Source organism: Podarcis bocagei (assembly GCF_964188305.1).
Source record: "Podarcis bocagei genome assembly, chromosome: 2".
In the NCBI taxonomy this organism is placed as follows: Eukaryota; Metazoa; Chordata; class Lepidosauria; order Squamata; family Lacertidae; genus Podarcis; species Podarcis bocagei.
Genome location: NC_138126.1, coordinates 23078311 through 23092253, shown reverse-complemented (window position 1 = coordinate 23092253; position 13943 = coordinate 23078311). Strand labels below are relative to the sequence as shown.

The 13943-nt window shown below is 46.9% G+C and overlaps 2 protein-coding genes across 3 annotated transcripts in view; both read right to left on the bottom strand.

The window, feature by feature from the left end:
* LOC308581469 (uncharacterized protein) overlaps positions 1 to 724 on the bottom strand; it is a 32674-nt gene extending 31950 nt beyond the window's left edge. Inside the window, exon 1 of the mRNA XM_081183879.1 lies at positions 59 to 724. Within this exon, the coding sequence (XP_081040005.1) occupies positions 59 to 709 (651 nt within the window). The 5' untranslated portion in view covers positions 710 to 724. The remainder of the gene's footprint in view (positions 1 to 58) is intronic.
* Positions 725 to 2581: 1857 nt separating this feature from the next.
* On the bottom strand, positions 2582 to 13295 carry LOC308580825 (E3 ubiquitin-protein ligase TRIM39-like). 2 transcript variants are annotated; one of them, XM_081183028.1, is made up of 8 exons: positions 12296 to 13295; positions 9672 to 9767; positions 7950 to 8180; positions 7469 to 7491; positions 5941 to 6056; positions 4697 to 4729; positions 3623 to 4075; positions 2582 to 2835 (listed from the first exon to the last, which is right to left on the bottom strand). In XM_081183028.1, the coding sequence occupies exons 1-8, from the start codon at positions 12716 to 12718 to the stop codon at positions 2819 to 2821; spliced, it is 1392 nt and encodes a 463-aa protein (XP_081039154.1). In that variant the 5' UTR covers positions 12719 to 13295; the 3' UTR covers positions 2582 to 2818. The 2 variants fall into 2 exon arrangements, with proteins under 2 accessions (XP_081039154.1, XP_081039153.1); XM_081183027.1 differs by lacking the exon at positions 2582 to 2835 and having other exon boundaries at positions 3068 to 4075; positions 12296 to 13293.
* Between the last annotated feature and the right edge of the window lie 648 nt (positions 13296 to 13943).

The window sequence follows — 13943 nt, the reverse complement described above, 5'->3', positions numbered from 1 at the left end:
ACAGGGCGGTGGGCTGCTTTTGCCTCCCCATTTCTGCTGCCCCCCATCCACCCGTCACCTTGTAGTCCTGCGCCGCCTCCTCGATGGGGAGCATGGGGTGGGCTTTGTGCGCCCGGGACTCCCTGCAGATGACGCAGACGGGCGTCTCGTCCTCCTCGCAGAAGAGCTTGAGGGGCTCCTGGTGCTTCTCGCACAGCCGCTGGCCGGCCAGCGTGGCGGCCGCGTCCAGCCGGAGCCGCTTGGCCACCTCCACCACGTTGCCCAGCTCCCGGTTGGGCCTGAAGCTCCTCTTGCGCGACCAGCGGCGGCACTGCGGGCACGAGGTGGTCTCGGCGTCCGCCTTGCCCCAGCACTGCGCGATGCAGGCCTGGCAGAAGTTGTGGCCGCACTCGATGGACACGGGCTCCTTGAAGTAGCTCAGGCAGATGGAGCAGGTGATCTCCCGCTGCAGAGTTTCCAGGGGGCTCTCGGTGGCCATGGCTGCCCGGCGATGGCAGGAGGAGGAGGAGGAGGGGGAGGAGAAAGGGGGCGGCCCGTGGGGGGAGGACTGGGGAGGCTCCACGTGGCTTCCTGCGGGAGCCGCATTGGCTGCGCGGGGGCCAGAGACCCGGGCAAAACATTGCGCAAGGATGGAGCGGGGAGGGGGAAAGGACTCCTCCACACTCCCACCCACCGCCGCACTCGGATGCCGGACCACAACTCCCAGCATCCCTGAGCATCGGCCGTGCTGAGCAGGGGCTGATGGGAGCTGGAGTTCAGCAAATGCACTTTAAAAATGCGCAATTTCCCAAAAATGCGCAAATGCGCGGGTTACGCCTCTGCAGTGCCGGATTTACGTATCAGCTAAACAAGATATATAGCTTAGGGCCCCACTCCCTTGGGGGACCACAAAAAAATTAAAGGGGAAAAAAGTGGATGTACATTTCCAAAATATAAGATAAAAAACAAAGGAAATAAAACCTCCACACAGCAGCAGTGTTTTGTGTTGTGTAGGCTCCTAGGATGTAAGTAGCTATCCTGCTCCCTAAAACATCACTGGTTTGCTCATTTCTCTATACAGGTGAAACTCGGAAAATTAGAGTATCGTGGAGAAGTTCGTTTATTTCAGTAATTCAGCTTAAAAGGTTGTTAATTTGGGGTTTTCATCAGCTGTATGCCATGATCATCACAATTATAACAAATAAAGGCTTGACATATCTCACTTTGCATGTCATGAGTCTATCTCATATATTAGTTTCACCTTTTAAGTTGAATTACTGAAATAATTGAACTTTTCCATGATATTCTAATTTTCCGAGTTTCACCTGTATACCTATTAGGTCCATAAATTACCACACAGCCTATATCCAACACAAAGAACAGAGACAATTTGTTGTTGACAAAGGACAGCTGGACATATAGAGCCCCAATGCCTTCATTAGCTTAGGGCCTCATCAAACCTAAATCCAGCCCTGTTCCTCTGCGAAACTGCTTTGAACTGACTCAGGCTGCTCAAGAGACTATCAAAGCTCGTGTTCTTATAGTCAGTGCTTTTTTCCTGGGGGAACGTATACCCCTAAACGTTTTCTGAATCCTTGTACTTTTGCCCATTTACTGTATTTATTTTCCCTGGTTTGAACTATAACATGGTGATTTCCTTGAGTCAAAAAGAGAGTACCCCCCCTAAACATTTTTTTTAGAAAAAAAACCACTGCTTATAAATGACAAAGACACGACTTTTAAGTTCTTGACTGCTTCGCAAATCAGTCCGTAGAGCATGGGGCTTTTGGAATCATCACACAATAGACTCGTAGAATTGTAGAGTTGGAAGGGGTCCGCTAGGTCATCTAGTCCAACCCCCTGCAATGCAGGGATGTCTTTATCTCAGGGTTGTGGGTTCAAGCCCCAACACTGGACCGAAAATTCCTGCATAGCAGGGGGTTGGACTAGAGCTACAGTTCTCTGTGAAGAGTTCGATTGTTAAACCACTCTGAGAATTGTAGCTCAGTAAGGGGAATAGGGGCCTCCGAACAACTCTCAGCACCCTTAACAAACTGCAGCCCCCAGAATGCTTTGGGGGAGGAGCCATGATGGTTTAAAGTGGTATCACATGTGCTTTAAATGTATGGTGTGAATGTGGTCCAAGAACCTGTAACCATGTTGTTCCAGCGCTGTCTGGAGCTGAAGAGCATCACCCTTAGCCCAGGAGCAAGCGATCTATGTTGTTTGAGGAGCTTGGTCTACTCATGAGGCATAGCCCTCTACTCCTCCAGAGACCTTGGCCTTCAGGCAGGCACTCTGGCATCAGGCAGTGGAATGGGCTTGCGCCCATAGTAGCCGGTGCTCTTTGGGGCTTGGCGATGGCTCAGCTTCCATCTCTAATTCTGAGCCAGGGCCGTCTCCGTGTAAGAGGCTGCAGCGCAGCAACTCCAGAAGGCCCCTGATCTGTCTCACCGTCCCCAGACCACCTGTTCCTCTGTAATGTTCACTCCTCTGAAGACAATTCCTCCGGCGGGGTCATGACAACAGGATTGTGCCCATTACTTCCTCTTTCCTCTACCTTCCCACTCTTTGCGAAAGAATAATAAAAGATTCAATCTCATTAGCTGCACATGGTATTTTATTGGTGTCCTCGTTTATTTACCTCACAACAATAATGGACGAGAGACCAGTATTTATTCTCATTTTACACAATGACACAAACCATTCAAAATCTGTTCCTGGGGGGCAAAGTAAAGGCATGCTTTGCAGAAGAAAGTGTGGGGCAGAGCGGGGCTTCAGCCAGTCGGAATCGAAAGTATTCTGTTCTTCATTACTACTTCATTTGACTTTATTATTTTTATCCCACTTGTCTGTCTATGGGCATAGGAGGCGGTTTACACAATCAAATACATTGAAACATCAACATCGTCATGAACAACAACAACAACACAACATAGGAAAAGCAAGCAGCCAACTATTCTCCACTTAATGTGTCTTTGGTGAAGGTAGTTTCAGAGAAGGGCTATATAGTTCATTGGCAAAGCAGCTGCTTTGCACTTCCAGATAAAGCTGGAAATGTCCTCTGTGCCTGAAACTCAGGAGAGTAGCTGCCTGTCCGTGTTGACAATACTAGATGGTCTGATTGCGTTAGTCAGGCTCAGCCTTGGTTGGCAAACTCAAGTTCTTGCTACAACAGTGACTTTTGTGATAAGAACTGGCGCTGCGTCGAGTGCTTGGACAAAGACCCTCTCTGCATCCACACACACAAACGGCGACCTCCTATTTTATTGAAGCCAAGTGTTTTGAACCCACTCTAGCCTGAACATTACTTTGGCACCATCCATCTATAATGCCGCATGCAAAAAAATTGCACCCTTGCGATCTCCGTGAATTAAATCTGGAGCAAGGAGCACCACCAAGTGATGGTGCTGTGCTTGGCAACCAATCGGGTGGATTAATCATAACCGTTCATCAGCATGCATTGGAAGGGCACGTCTACTCCAACTTTTACCCCTCCTGATTTCAAGTACAGTATAGTGAACTTGAACAGCGGCATTAAGGAGTAACTAATCTGCGTTAAGTGATCTTGAGTGAGAGACCCATCAGCCATCAAGTGTCAGCTGGGCAAGCAGCACCTTAAAAAAGGGGAAAACTCTCTCACCAGAGAATGAAGCCGAAGGGAAAATGAAGACAGAGTCCTTTGTGTCAGCATTAAGAAATTCCACCTGTCCCCTTTCATAGTCCAGAAATACTCGGATTCTCCTAGGGGTGCAGAGGGGCGACAGAGGTGTCACAGGGGTAGTGAGAGCCTGGTACTGACCAAAATCCCCTTGCAAGGCCCAGATCCCTTCCTCCGGGGTCAGCTTGAGCTCTATCTTCCTCCTCACAGAGGCCCGGGCTACCCCCACAGCCCAAATGCCCCCATCCTCCACGTTGACTTCCCAGTAATGTCTCCCGGAAGTGAATCCTTCGCAGCCCAGCACGCAGCAAGAGGACTTGAATCGCTTAGGGTTATGGGGCACATCTGTCCTGGTGACATCCCATCTCGCGCTTTTTCGATCCTCGGAGATTATGATTTGGGGGTTTGCTGTGTCTGTGTCAAGGGTTATGTTGACTGCAGAGAGAGAGAGAGAGAGAGAGAGAGAGAGAGAATATGTGGGATAAAGGAACAGTTTATATTTTTGTCAGCTAATTCCAAATTGGATTTGGATTTGATATCCCGCTTTATCACTACCCTAAGGAGTCTCAAAGCGGCTAACAATCTCCTTTCCCTTCCTCCCCCACAACAAACACTCTGTGAGGTGAGTGGGGCTGAGAGACTTCAGAGAAGTGTGACTAGCCCAAGGTCATCCAGCAGCTGCATGTGGAGGAGCGGGGAATCGAACCCGGTTCACCAGATTACGAGTCCACTCTGAACCACTACACCACACTGGCTGTAGTTTAAGAGCCTGTGATACAGAGCTCATTTGACAAATGAGATGTGTTCTTTCAGAAGCCCCCCACCCCTGCCCATTCCTTTGTTTAAGCTGTTTTTTATATGGAACCTGCTGGTGAAGGGCAGGCAATAAATTTAATGATGTTGACAATGGTGATGATGACAACATTAACAACGGCACCTCAAGATTTATCTGTCGCAATCAAACTGATCCAATTAAGTTCAGTATCAACTATTTCTTTCCAGAACCAAACACAAATGAATTAACTTTTCTTGCAAATGTTTTCATCAGTTGCTTACCCCATTCTGTCCCCAGTTCTGATGGCAGAGTGTCTAAGGGATGAGAGGAGACATACGTGATTTTCAAACAGCGATCAATTTCTAATTTCATTTATATATTCTCAGAAAAGTGGGTTTCATTATCTTCTCTCACTCTCTTTGATGCAAGTAGGTATATTTTCTCCTGCAAATACTTAGCAGGTAGTTGAAAGGGAATGGACAGGATTGCCAGAAAAAGTGAAATTAAGGGAGACCGAATAATAAACTCAGTCGTATCTTCCAAAAGCTCAGAAAGGGAAGCTTTTAATGTTTGACGGATGACTGTATTTTAATATTTTGTTGGAAGCCGCCCAGAGTGGCTGGGGAAACCCAGCCAGATAGGAGGGGGTATAAATAATAATTTATTATTATTATTATTATTAAAGGATCTAAAAATATATATGCATGCAGAATGCACTTTTTGACACTTTGCAATACTTTTCAAGAATACCTTCCAAATGAGAATGGATTTACAGTGGTACCTCTGGTTACGAACTTAATTCGTTCTGGAGGTCTGTTCTTAACCTGAAACTGTTCTTAACCTGAAGCACCACTTTAGCTAATGGGGCCTCCCGCTGCCGTTGCGCCGCCGGCACACGATTTCTGTTCTCATCCTGGGGCAAAGTTCTTAACCCGAGGTTAGCGGAGTCTGTAACCTGAAGTATCCGCAACCCGAGGTGTATGTAACCCAAGGTACCACTGTATACTTTTCCGATCATTCGCTCTGGTAGCAAACTCAGCTGACGAGAGCTGACAGAACTGCAACCAAAATAAGGTGACAAATAATAATAATAATATATTATTTATACCCCGCCCATCTGGCTGGCTTTCCCCAGCCATTCTGGGCGGCTTCCAGCAGAATATTAAAATAAATCAAATGTTAAAAGCTTCCCTAAACATATGGAGGGCATCAACAAGCTCAGGAGGAAATCCAACGTTTCAGGGGATAGTGAGAGGGGGCAGGTGAACTAATGGGACACCCCCACACCAAAAAAACAACAACCAAAAAACAGCCCAGGGAGGAATTGTACTCATGAAAGCTGAATGTCTTTTTTGTGAGGGACAGAAAACAGGGTGTGTGTGTGTATGTGTGTGTGTGTGTGTGTGTGCAGCCTGGAGTATTCTGGAAGACAGCGTGGCTGGCAGGAATCCTGAACAGGAGCACTTTGCATTGCACCCTTTAGCCCCAAGTTCTACTTGCAACTTTTAAAGCAGATCATCAGTACCTTTGAAGTTATTCAGGATATCTGTGAGCACACTGTTTTTCTCAGATAATTCACCGAGTCTTTTTTCCACCTTGGATGGCATCTCTTCAGGTGGCTGAAAGGGCTCCTTGTCAAACCTTGGAAAAAGAAATGCGTCAGTTTCCCACCATTCTGCAGATGCCCGATTAAGGCTGCTTGACACTTGGTTTCACAGGCAAAAGTTGTACTTAAATCTGAGCCGGTGCTGGTCCAAGATTCAGCCCTGGAAGGTGGCACTGTGATAAAACAGGTGAAATAGTAGCATGTGTCCCTCAGAGGTGAAACTGTACAGTATGAGTACATTTAGCTCTCTGGGAGAAGCAGTGAGATAACTGCAGTTTCTCTGTAAGAGCACCCTATTTTCTGATAAGTGATACTGCAGGATTTTGTAGCTGGGGAAATGTTTTTCTTCAGTGCATTCATTGGTCTTATGACTATTCTGTTAAATGTGATTTTGCAAAAGAGACTAAATCCCACATTTTGTTTGTTATTTTTGCTATGCCAGGAAAAGCATATCCTGGGCTCCTCAGAACAATTTTTTGTGAAGCTGTTAAGAGCAGAGTGTCTCTGTTCATTTTTTAAAAAGGCATCCTGGAATAGCTCTCACACAAGGTAAAAAAAGGAAAAGGACCCCTGGATGGTTAGGTCCAGTGAAAGGTGACCATGGGGTTGTGACGCTTATCTCACTTTTAGGCCAAGAGAGCCAGCATTTGTCCACTTTCTAGGTCATGTGGCCAGCAGGATTAAACCGCTTCTGGCGAAACGGGACACTGTTATGGAAACCAGAGCTCACAGAAACGCCGTTTACCTTCCCGCCACAGTGGTACCTATTTATCTACTTGCACTGGCGTGCTTCCTGTTAGGTTGGCAGGAGCTGGGACAGAGCAACGGGAGCTCACCCCGTCGCAGGGATTCGAACCATCAACCTTCCGATCGGCAAGCCCAAGAGGCTCAGTGGTATAGACCACAGCGCCACCTGCGTCACAGTAATACAAACCAAAGTCCAAGAGTATCCAAAGTGTGATTGTATGAATATGGAAGAAACAGAAAGCCCATCTCAGCTTGGAGACTGGGAGGAGCTGCTAACAAAAGTGGGAAGAGCCAGAGATCCACATGTACAAAAGACCCGGCCCAGCTCATGGCATCTTCACTTATAGGATCACAACTAGCAATTGCAGGAAAGAACTCTGCCTGAGATTCTGGATAATCCTTCACATTCAGAGTTGACAGTGCTGGTTAGATCAGGGATGGTGGAACATGTTGTTCTGCAGATGTTGCTGGACTACAACTCCCATCATCCCTTACGGTTAGGTACATGGGCTGGGCCTGATGGGAGCTGGTGTCCAACAACACCTGGTTCCCCATCTCTGGGCAAGACGGTCTGTCACAGTATACCACAGTTTTAGTATTTTGAAAAGCAAACCATCTGCAAACCAGAATGAAGCAGGGCAATCTTAAGGGCATATATTTATGCACATGTATGCCTTCAGTGGGGGTCAGTGCCACATACCTGCCCAAGGTGCTTCTGATATCCTAGAGAGAGAAGAGGAGCGTAGGTGGATAGGAAAGAGAAAGACAGGAACTCTGCGTCAACATGAGCATAACAGGAGATTCTCATTATAGCCACTTATATCTGAGAAACAGAGACAGCGTAGTTTAGAAACTGCACACCTTCTAATCATTAGGAGAAGAAAGCAGGGCAGGGGGAAATGAGTTAATTGGCATGAAATTATGCATTCATCTGCTGAGACAGGGAGACAGGCATTACTGAGCAAGCCATTTCAACTGCGGTAGAAAGATACACCTAACAATAGTGTTTGCTATTTATATAGCTCTTTTTTGGTCTGCATACACTTAGCTGGACCCTGTGTATTACTTACTGGGCAATAAGTATAAGGATTCAGTTATGTTAAGGACAGCTTTAGGCTTATTCTTCAGTTTGATGTGTCCTTTTTTCAGTTCTACCCCACCCAACAACCACCTCATCTCACCTGCAAGAATTCGCTGTCTGGCTGTGTACACTTCTCTTCTATCTCATCTATCAGGGCACTGAGAGAGACAATCTCATCAGAAAACCTTCCCCCGTGTTCTTTCTGATGCTTCATAATCTCCTTCTCCAGCTCATTCAGCTGAAGCAGCAGGAGTTTTTCTTGCTCCTCCAGAAAGTGATGCACCAGCTCAAATTCAGACATCAATTTCTGCCTCTCGGCTTCTGTTTGCTTCTGTAACATAGGGAGGAAAGAGGGAGAAAGATGGGTCAGGGCGTTGGGAAGATCAGCAAAAACCAATCAAATAAGCAGAAATTAATCTGAAATACTGGAACTCTTTTGGAAAACCAAAATATGCTAAGTTTTGATTTTAAAATTCAGCAGCACAACGTGACAGTGCCTTAGATATCTGAAGATGGCTATCATATCTCCTCTCAGTCTCCTCTTTTCTAGCCTAAACATACCCAACTCCCTCAACTGTTCCTCATAAGGCCTGGTTTCTAGACCCTTGATCCTCTTGGTTGTCCCTCCTCCGCACATTTTCCAGCTTGTCAACATCCCTTTTAAATTGTGGTACCCAGAACTGGACACTCTGTTCAAGGTGTGGTCTGACCAAGGCAGAACAGAGATTACTTCCCTTGATCTGGACATAATACTTCTGTTGATGCAGCATAGAAAAGCATTAGCTTTTCGTTTGTTTGTTTTGCTGTTGCATCACACTGTTGACTCATGTTCAGCATGTGGTCTACTAAGACCCCTAGATCCTTTTCACGTGTACTACTGGCAAGCCAGGTGTCCCCCCATCTTATATTTGTGCAGCTGGTTCTTTCTGCCTAAGTGTAAAACCTTAAATCTGTCCCTATTCAAATTCATTGGGTTAGTTAAGGTCATCTTGAACCCTGATTCTGTCTTCCATGGCATTAACTACCCCTCTGAGTTTGGTGTCATCTGCATTTGAGGCAGCGGATTGCACAAATCAAAATGCAAGTATAATCAAAGCAACAAAACAAAAAGCTAAAATTCAGAAGCAACTAGAACACCAGAGAACCTGCCTGCGAGAAAAGATGGGTCTTTTGTTTGATCCAGCAAGGCTTTTCCTATATAGTGAAATGTTGCCATGGGAAAAGAGCTGCATTTGGAACACTACAAGGTCTATATATCCTCCCTGTTCCCAGGTGACTCCAACCACTGATAGTCTTAAAGGTAAAGGGACCCCTGACCGACTCTGGGGTTGCGGCGCTCATCTTACTTTATTGGCCGAGGGAGCCGGTGTACAGCTTCTGGGTCATGTGGCCAGCATGACTAAGCCACTCCTGGCGAACCTGAGCAGCGCACGGAAATGTCGTTTACCTTCCCGCCGGAGCGGTACCTATTTATCTACTTGCACTTTTGACGTTCTTTCAAACCGCTATGTTGGCAGGAGCAGCAACCAAACAACGGGAGCTCACCCCGTCGCGGGGGATTCAAACCGCCAACCTTCTGTTCGGCAAGTGCTAGGCTCTGTGGTTTAACCCACAGCGCCATCCACGTCCCACTGATAGCCTATGTGAATTTTATTAGCCCACTTTTAAAGCCTTCCAAGCTGGTGGTCATCACTGTTTCCTTGGTCTGCTGATTAAAGCCCTGCATTATATCTTCAAGACCCAGGCTGTAAAAGCACATTAAATAAAGATAAACTAATGCCCACATTCCTTGCTAGGCTATACCACAGGATTCTATACTGACCAGATATTCCTGGTGTCTATTTTCTCCAGCCAGTTTTAACCCCAGGAGCTTCTCTTTCTCTTCCTTTAAGCTCTGCAGACGGCTTTGTATTTCTTTCTAAACAAAGAGAAACTTATTTTGAAATAGTGTTATCGTTAGTAACTAATGCCCCTGCTGCCTCACATACAAGCAACGGGTTACATCCAATTGAACCTATAGTGAGACACACAAAAATACTGATATTCCATAATCAACACGGGAACAAAAGAAACCCACTCAGATTATGGAGCAGTGGAAATAAAATATTATGGCATGAACCCAGCATTTTATTTCTCCAACTTCAAACGTACTTTCAACGTCACGCATAGTTTCAAAGGCAAGAAGGGGGGGAAACCAACCAACAAGATTCTTCAGACGAGAAGGAACAATGCTACTGCTGCTGCTACTAGCACTAATAATATTGGTAGGTTGGTCTCAATGTCATCGTCATCAACAACATAATGTTGCATTATTATTATCAGCGTTTTCACTATTATGATAATAACGGCTTCCTTCCTTTGAGTTTCAGTGTCTGTGCAAGGTTCTACTGCAACAAGAATGGGCCTGTCCGTAGCTTGGTGGTAGAGCACCTGCCTTGCAAGCAGAAGGACCCAAGTTCAATCCCCGATGTCTCCAGGTAGAATCATACAAATCTAGAGTTGGAGTGGACCCCAAGGGTCATCTATTCCAGGAATCACAAGTAAAGCATTCATGACGGATGGCCATCCATGGTAAAGTTTGGTTGAGACTAGGGCTGCCATACGTTTGCAGAACTGATGTTTGGGGGAATTTCCGAAAGGCGGTGCACTGTCCTGGATCTTAGAGAATGCAATTTGGAAGGGGTGGGGAGCTATTGGGTTGTTGTTTTTATTTTTATTATGTATTTGATTTAGTACAGTGGTACCTCGGGTTACTCCTGCCAACCTAGCAGTTCGAAAGCATGTCACAGTGCAAGTAGATAAATAGGTACCGCTCTGGCGGGAAGGTAAACGGCGTTTCCGTGTGCTGCTCTGGTTCGCCAGAAGCGGCTTAGTCATGCTGGCCACATGACCCGGAAGCTGTACGCCGGCTCCCTCGGCCAATAAAGTGAGATGAGTGCCGCAACCTCAGAGTCAGCCACGACTGGACCTAATGGTCAGGGGTCCCTTTACCTACTCCGAGTTATATACTTAATTCATTCTGGAGGTCCGTTCTTAACCTGAAACTGTTCTTAACCTGAAGCACCACTTTAGCTAATGGAGCCTCCTGCTGCTGCCGCGCCGCCGGAGGATGATTTCTGTTCTCATCCTGAAGCAAAGTTCTTAACCCGAGGTAATATTTCTGGGTTAGCGGAGTCTGTAACCTGAAGCGTATGTAACCTGAGATACCACTGTATCTTGATTTTATTCTGTGAACTGCCCTGAGACCCCCGGGTATAGGGCGGTATATAAATTCAACTAAGACTAACAATAATAATAAAATTGTGGGAGCCAACAGCTCAGGGTGTCCTGGTTTTTACTTTTTGAAATATGGCAGCCCTAGGCGAGAGTCCTTCCTGAAATCCTGGGGAATCACTGTCATTATACCAAGCAAAATGGACCAATGCTTCTGACTTGGTGGGAGCAGGGCTGGATTTAGCTTTGATGAGGCCCTAAGCTACTGAAGGAAATGGGGCCCTTTATATGTCCAGCCGTCCTTTGTCAACAACAAATTGTCGCTGTTTTTTGTGTTGGATATATGCTGTGTGGTAATTTATGGACCTAATAGGTATCTAAAGCCATTTGCACATGTTGCCGTGCAACCAGTCCATGCAGAATGTAGGCACCCTATATCTAGAAATGAGCAAACCAGTGATATTTTAGGGACCAGGCTAGCAGGCGGGGCCCATGACTGAAGGAGCGTCTCCATCCCCATCGTTCTGCCCGGACGCTGAGGTCCAATGCCAAGGGCCTTCTGGTGGTTCCCTCACTGCGAGAAGCAAAGCTACAGGGAACCAGGCAGGGGGCCTTCTCGGTAGTGGCGCCCGCCCTGTGGAACGCCCTCCCATCAGATTTCAAGGAGATAAACAAATAATAATAATAATAATAATAATAATAATAATATTACATCCTAGGAGCCCACACAACACAAAACACTGTTGCTGCATGTGGGTTTTATTTCATTTGTTTTTTATCTTATATTTTGGAAATGTACATCCAGGTTTTTTCCCCTTTGAATTTTTTGGGGGTCCCAAGAGAGTGGGGCCCTAAGCTATAGCTTGTTTAGCTTATATGTAAATTTGGCACTGGGTGGGAGGCACCGTCCTATATTCCACCATTCTGAGGAAGGGGTGCCTCAAGGGCGCATAATAATAATAATAATAATAATAATAATAATAATTTATTATTTGTACCCCGCCCATCAGCCACTCTGGGCAGCTTCCAACAAAGATTAAAACTACATTAAAATGTCACACATTAAAAACTTCCCTGAACAGGGCTGCCTTCAGATGTCTTCTAAAAGTCAGAGAGTTGTTTATCTCTTTGACATCTGATGGGAGAGCGTTCCACAGGGTGGGCGCCACTACCGAGAAGGCCCCTCTGCCTGGTTCCCAGTCAAGTGCGCGTGCCTGTGCCCCCACTATTCACCTTGTAATCCTGGGCTGCTTCCTCCACGGGGAACACAGCGTGGCTCCTGTGCGCTCGGGACTCCCGGCAGATGCAGCAGATGAGGTCTTCCTCCTCGCTGCAGAAGAGCTTCAGCGCCTCGCGGTGCTTCGAGCACAGCTGCCTCCCGCCGCCGCCGCCCGGCTCCTCCTGCTCGGCGCGGGAGCCCAGCCTCTTGGCGATCTCCACCACGTTGCCCAGCTCGCGGTTGGGCCTGAAATTCCTCTGCAGGGACACCACCCGGCACTGAGGGCACGAGAAATCGCTGCTGCGCTCCTTCCAGCACTGCGCGATGCACGACCTGCAGAAGCTGTGGCCGCAAGGGATGGAGACCGGGTCGCGGAAGTACTCCAGGCAGATGGAGCAAGTGGCTTCTTTGTGCAGGCTCTCCACCGGGTTCTCCATGGCGGCGGCAAGAGCAAGAAAAGGCAGCAGTGCCCGGTCCTCCGGGCTCAGTGGCGCTCCGTAGCTCAGGCGGAGAGGCCGAGCCAGGGAGAGGATTAGGACCGAGGGAGCGTAACTCTCTGCGCGCCCAAGAAGCGCAGGAGCATCTGCGCTTCTGCGCTCCGCCAACCTGGTGCCCCGCAGACGTTTCGGACTACAGTACCCATCAGCCCGTGCCAGCGTGGACGCTGGCAGGGGCTGATGGGTACTGTAGTCCGAAACGTCTGCGGGGCGCCAGGTTGGGGAAGGCTGCGTTATGGGAAATAGCTGGTTTCCAGCCCAGTCCTCTCTCTGCGTCTCCTGAAAAGTGGGTGGCTCCGCCCCCCACACATTTGTGTTTTCTTGATTTTCAGTTTCAAACGAATTAGATCAAAAGAAGAGAATGCCAACAATAACAACAAATCTGCGCTTCTGCGCTCCGCCAACCTGGTGCCCTGCAGACGTTTCGGACTACAATACCCAACAACAAATTGTTGATATTGCCGGATTTACCTGTAAGCTGAACAAGCTATAGCTCCTTAGGGCCCCACTCTCTTGGGGGCCCCCAAAAAAAATCAAGGGGAAAAAACTGGATGTACATTTCCAAAATATAAGATCAAAAAACAAATAAAATAAAACCTACATACATTTTGGATGTACATTTCCAAAACATAAGATAAAAAACAAATAAAATAAAATCTACAGTGTTTTGTGTTGTGTAGGCTCCTATTTGTTATGTGCAAATGGCTTTAGATACCGATTAGGTCCATAAATTGCCATATAGCATATATTCAACACACAAAAACAGCGGCAATTTGTTGTTGACAAAGGGCAGCTGGACATATAAAGGGCCCCATTACCTTCAGTGAGTGGCTTAGGACCTCATCAAACCTAAACCCAGCCCTGACAACCATCATTATCCCCCAAACCTATATAGTATACCCCCAACCCTTGGTATAGTGTCTCATACCAAATGCAAACAAACAAGGAAAAAGACTATGATTTGAAAGCGGGGCCTCCATACATTGATTTCCTTGGTTATTTGTTTGGTTTGTATCATAAAAAATAACTTCAATAAAAACTACTTTTAAAATGCACACACACACACACACACACACAATAGCAACAGGTACAGAGGCATCACCAAAAAGGGAAATATTACTGAAGTAATCCCAGTTGTGGGTCGTTGGATGTACAGTAGCCAGAT

Bases quoted from the DNA above. Each gene is read 5' to 3' on its own strand.
- LOC308580825 (XM_081183027.1), bottom strand. From the start codon at position 12,718: ATGGAGAACCCGGTGGAGAGCCTGCACAAAGAAGCCACTTGCTCCATC. The intron at 7,492-7,949 runs GTGAGATGAGGT...TTCTCTCTCTAG, and splicing joins CAGACAGCGAATTCTTGCAG to GATATCAGAAGCACCTTGGG. The intron at 4,730-5,940 runs GTACTGATGATC...CTCATCCCTTAG, and splicing joins TATCCTGAATAACTTCAAAG to ACACTCTGCCATCAGAACTG.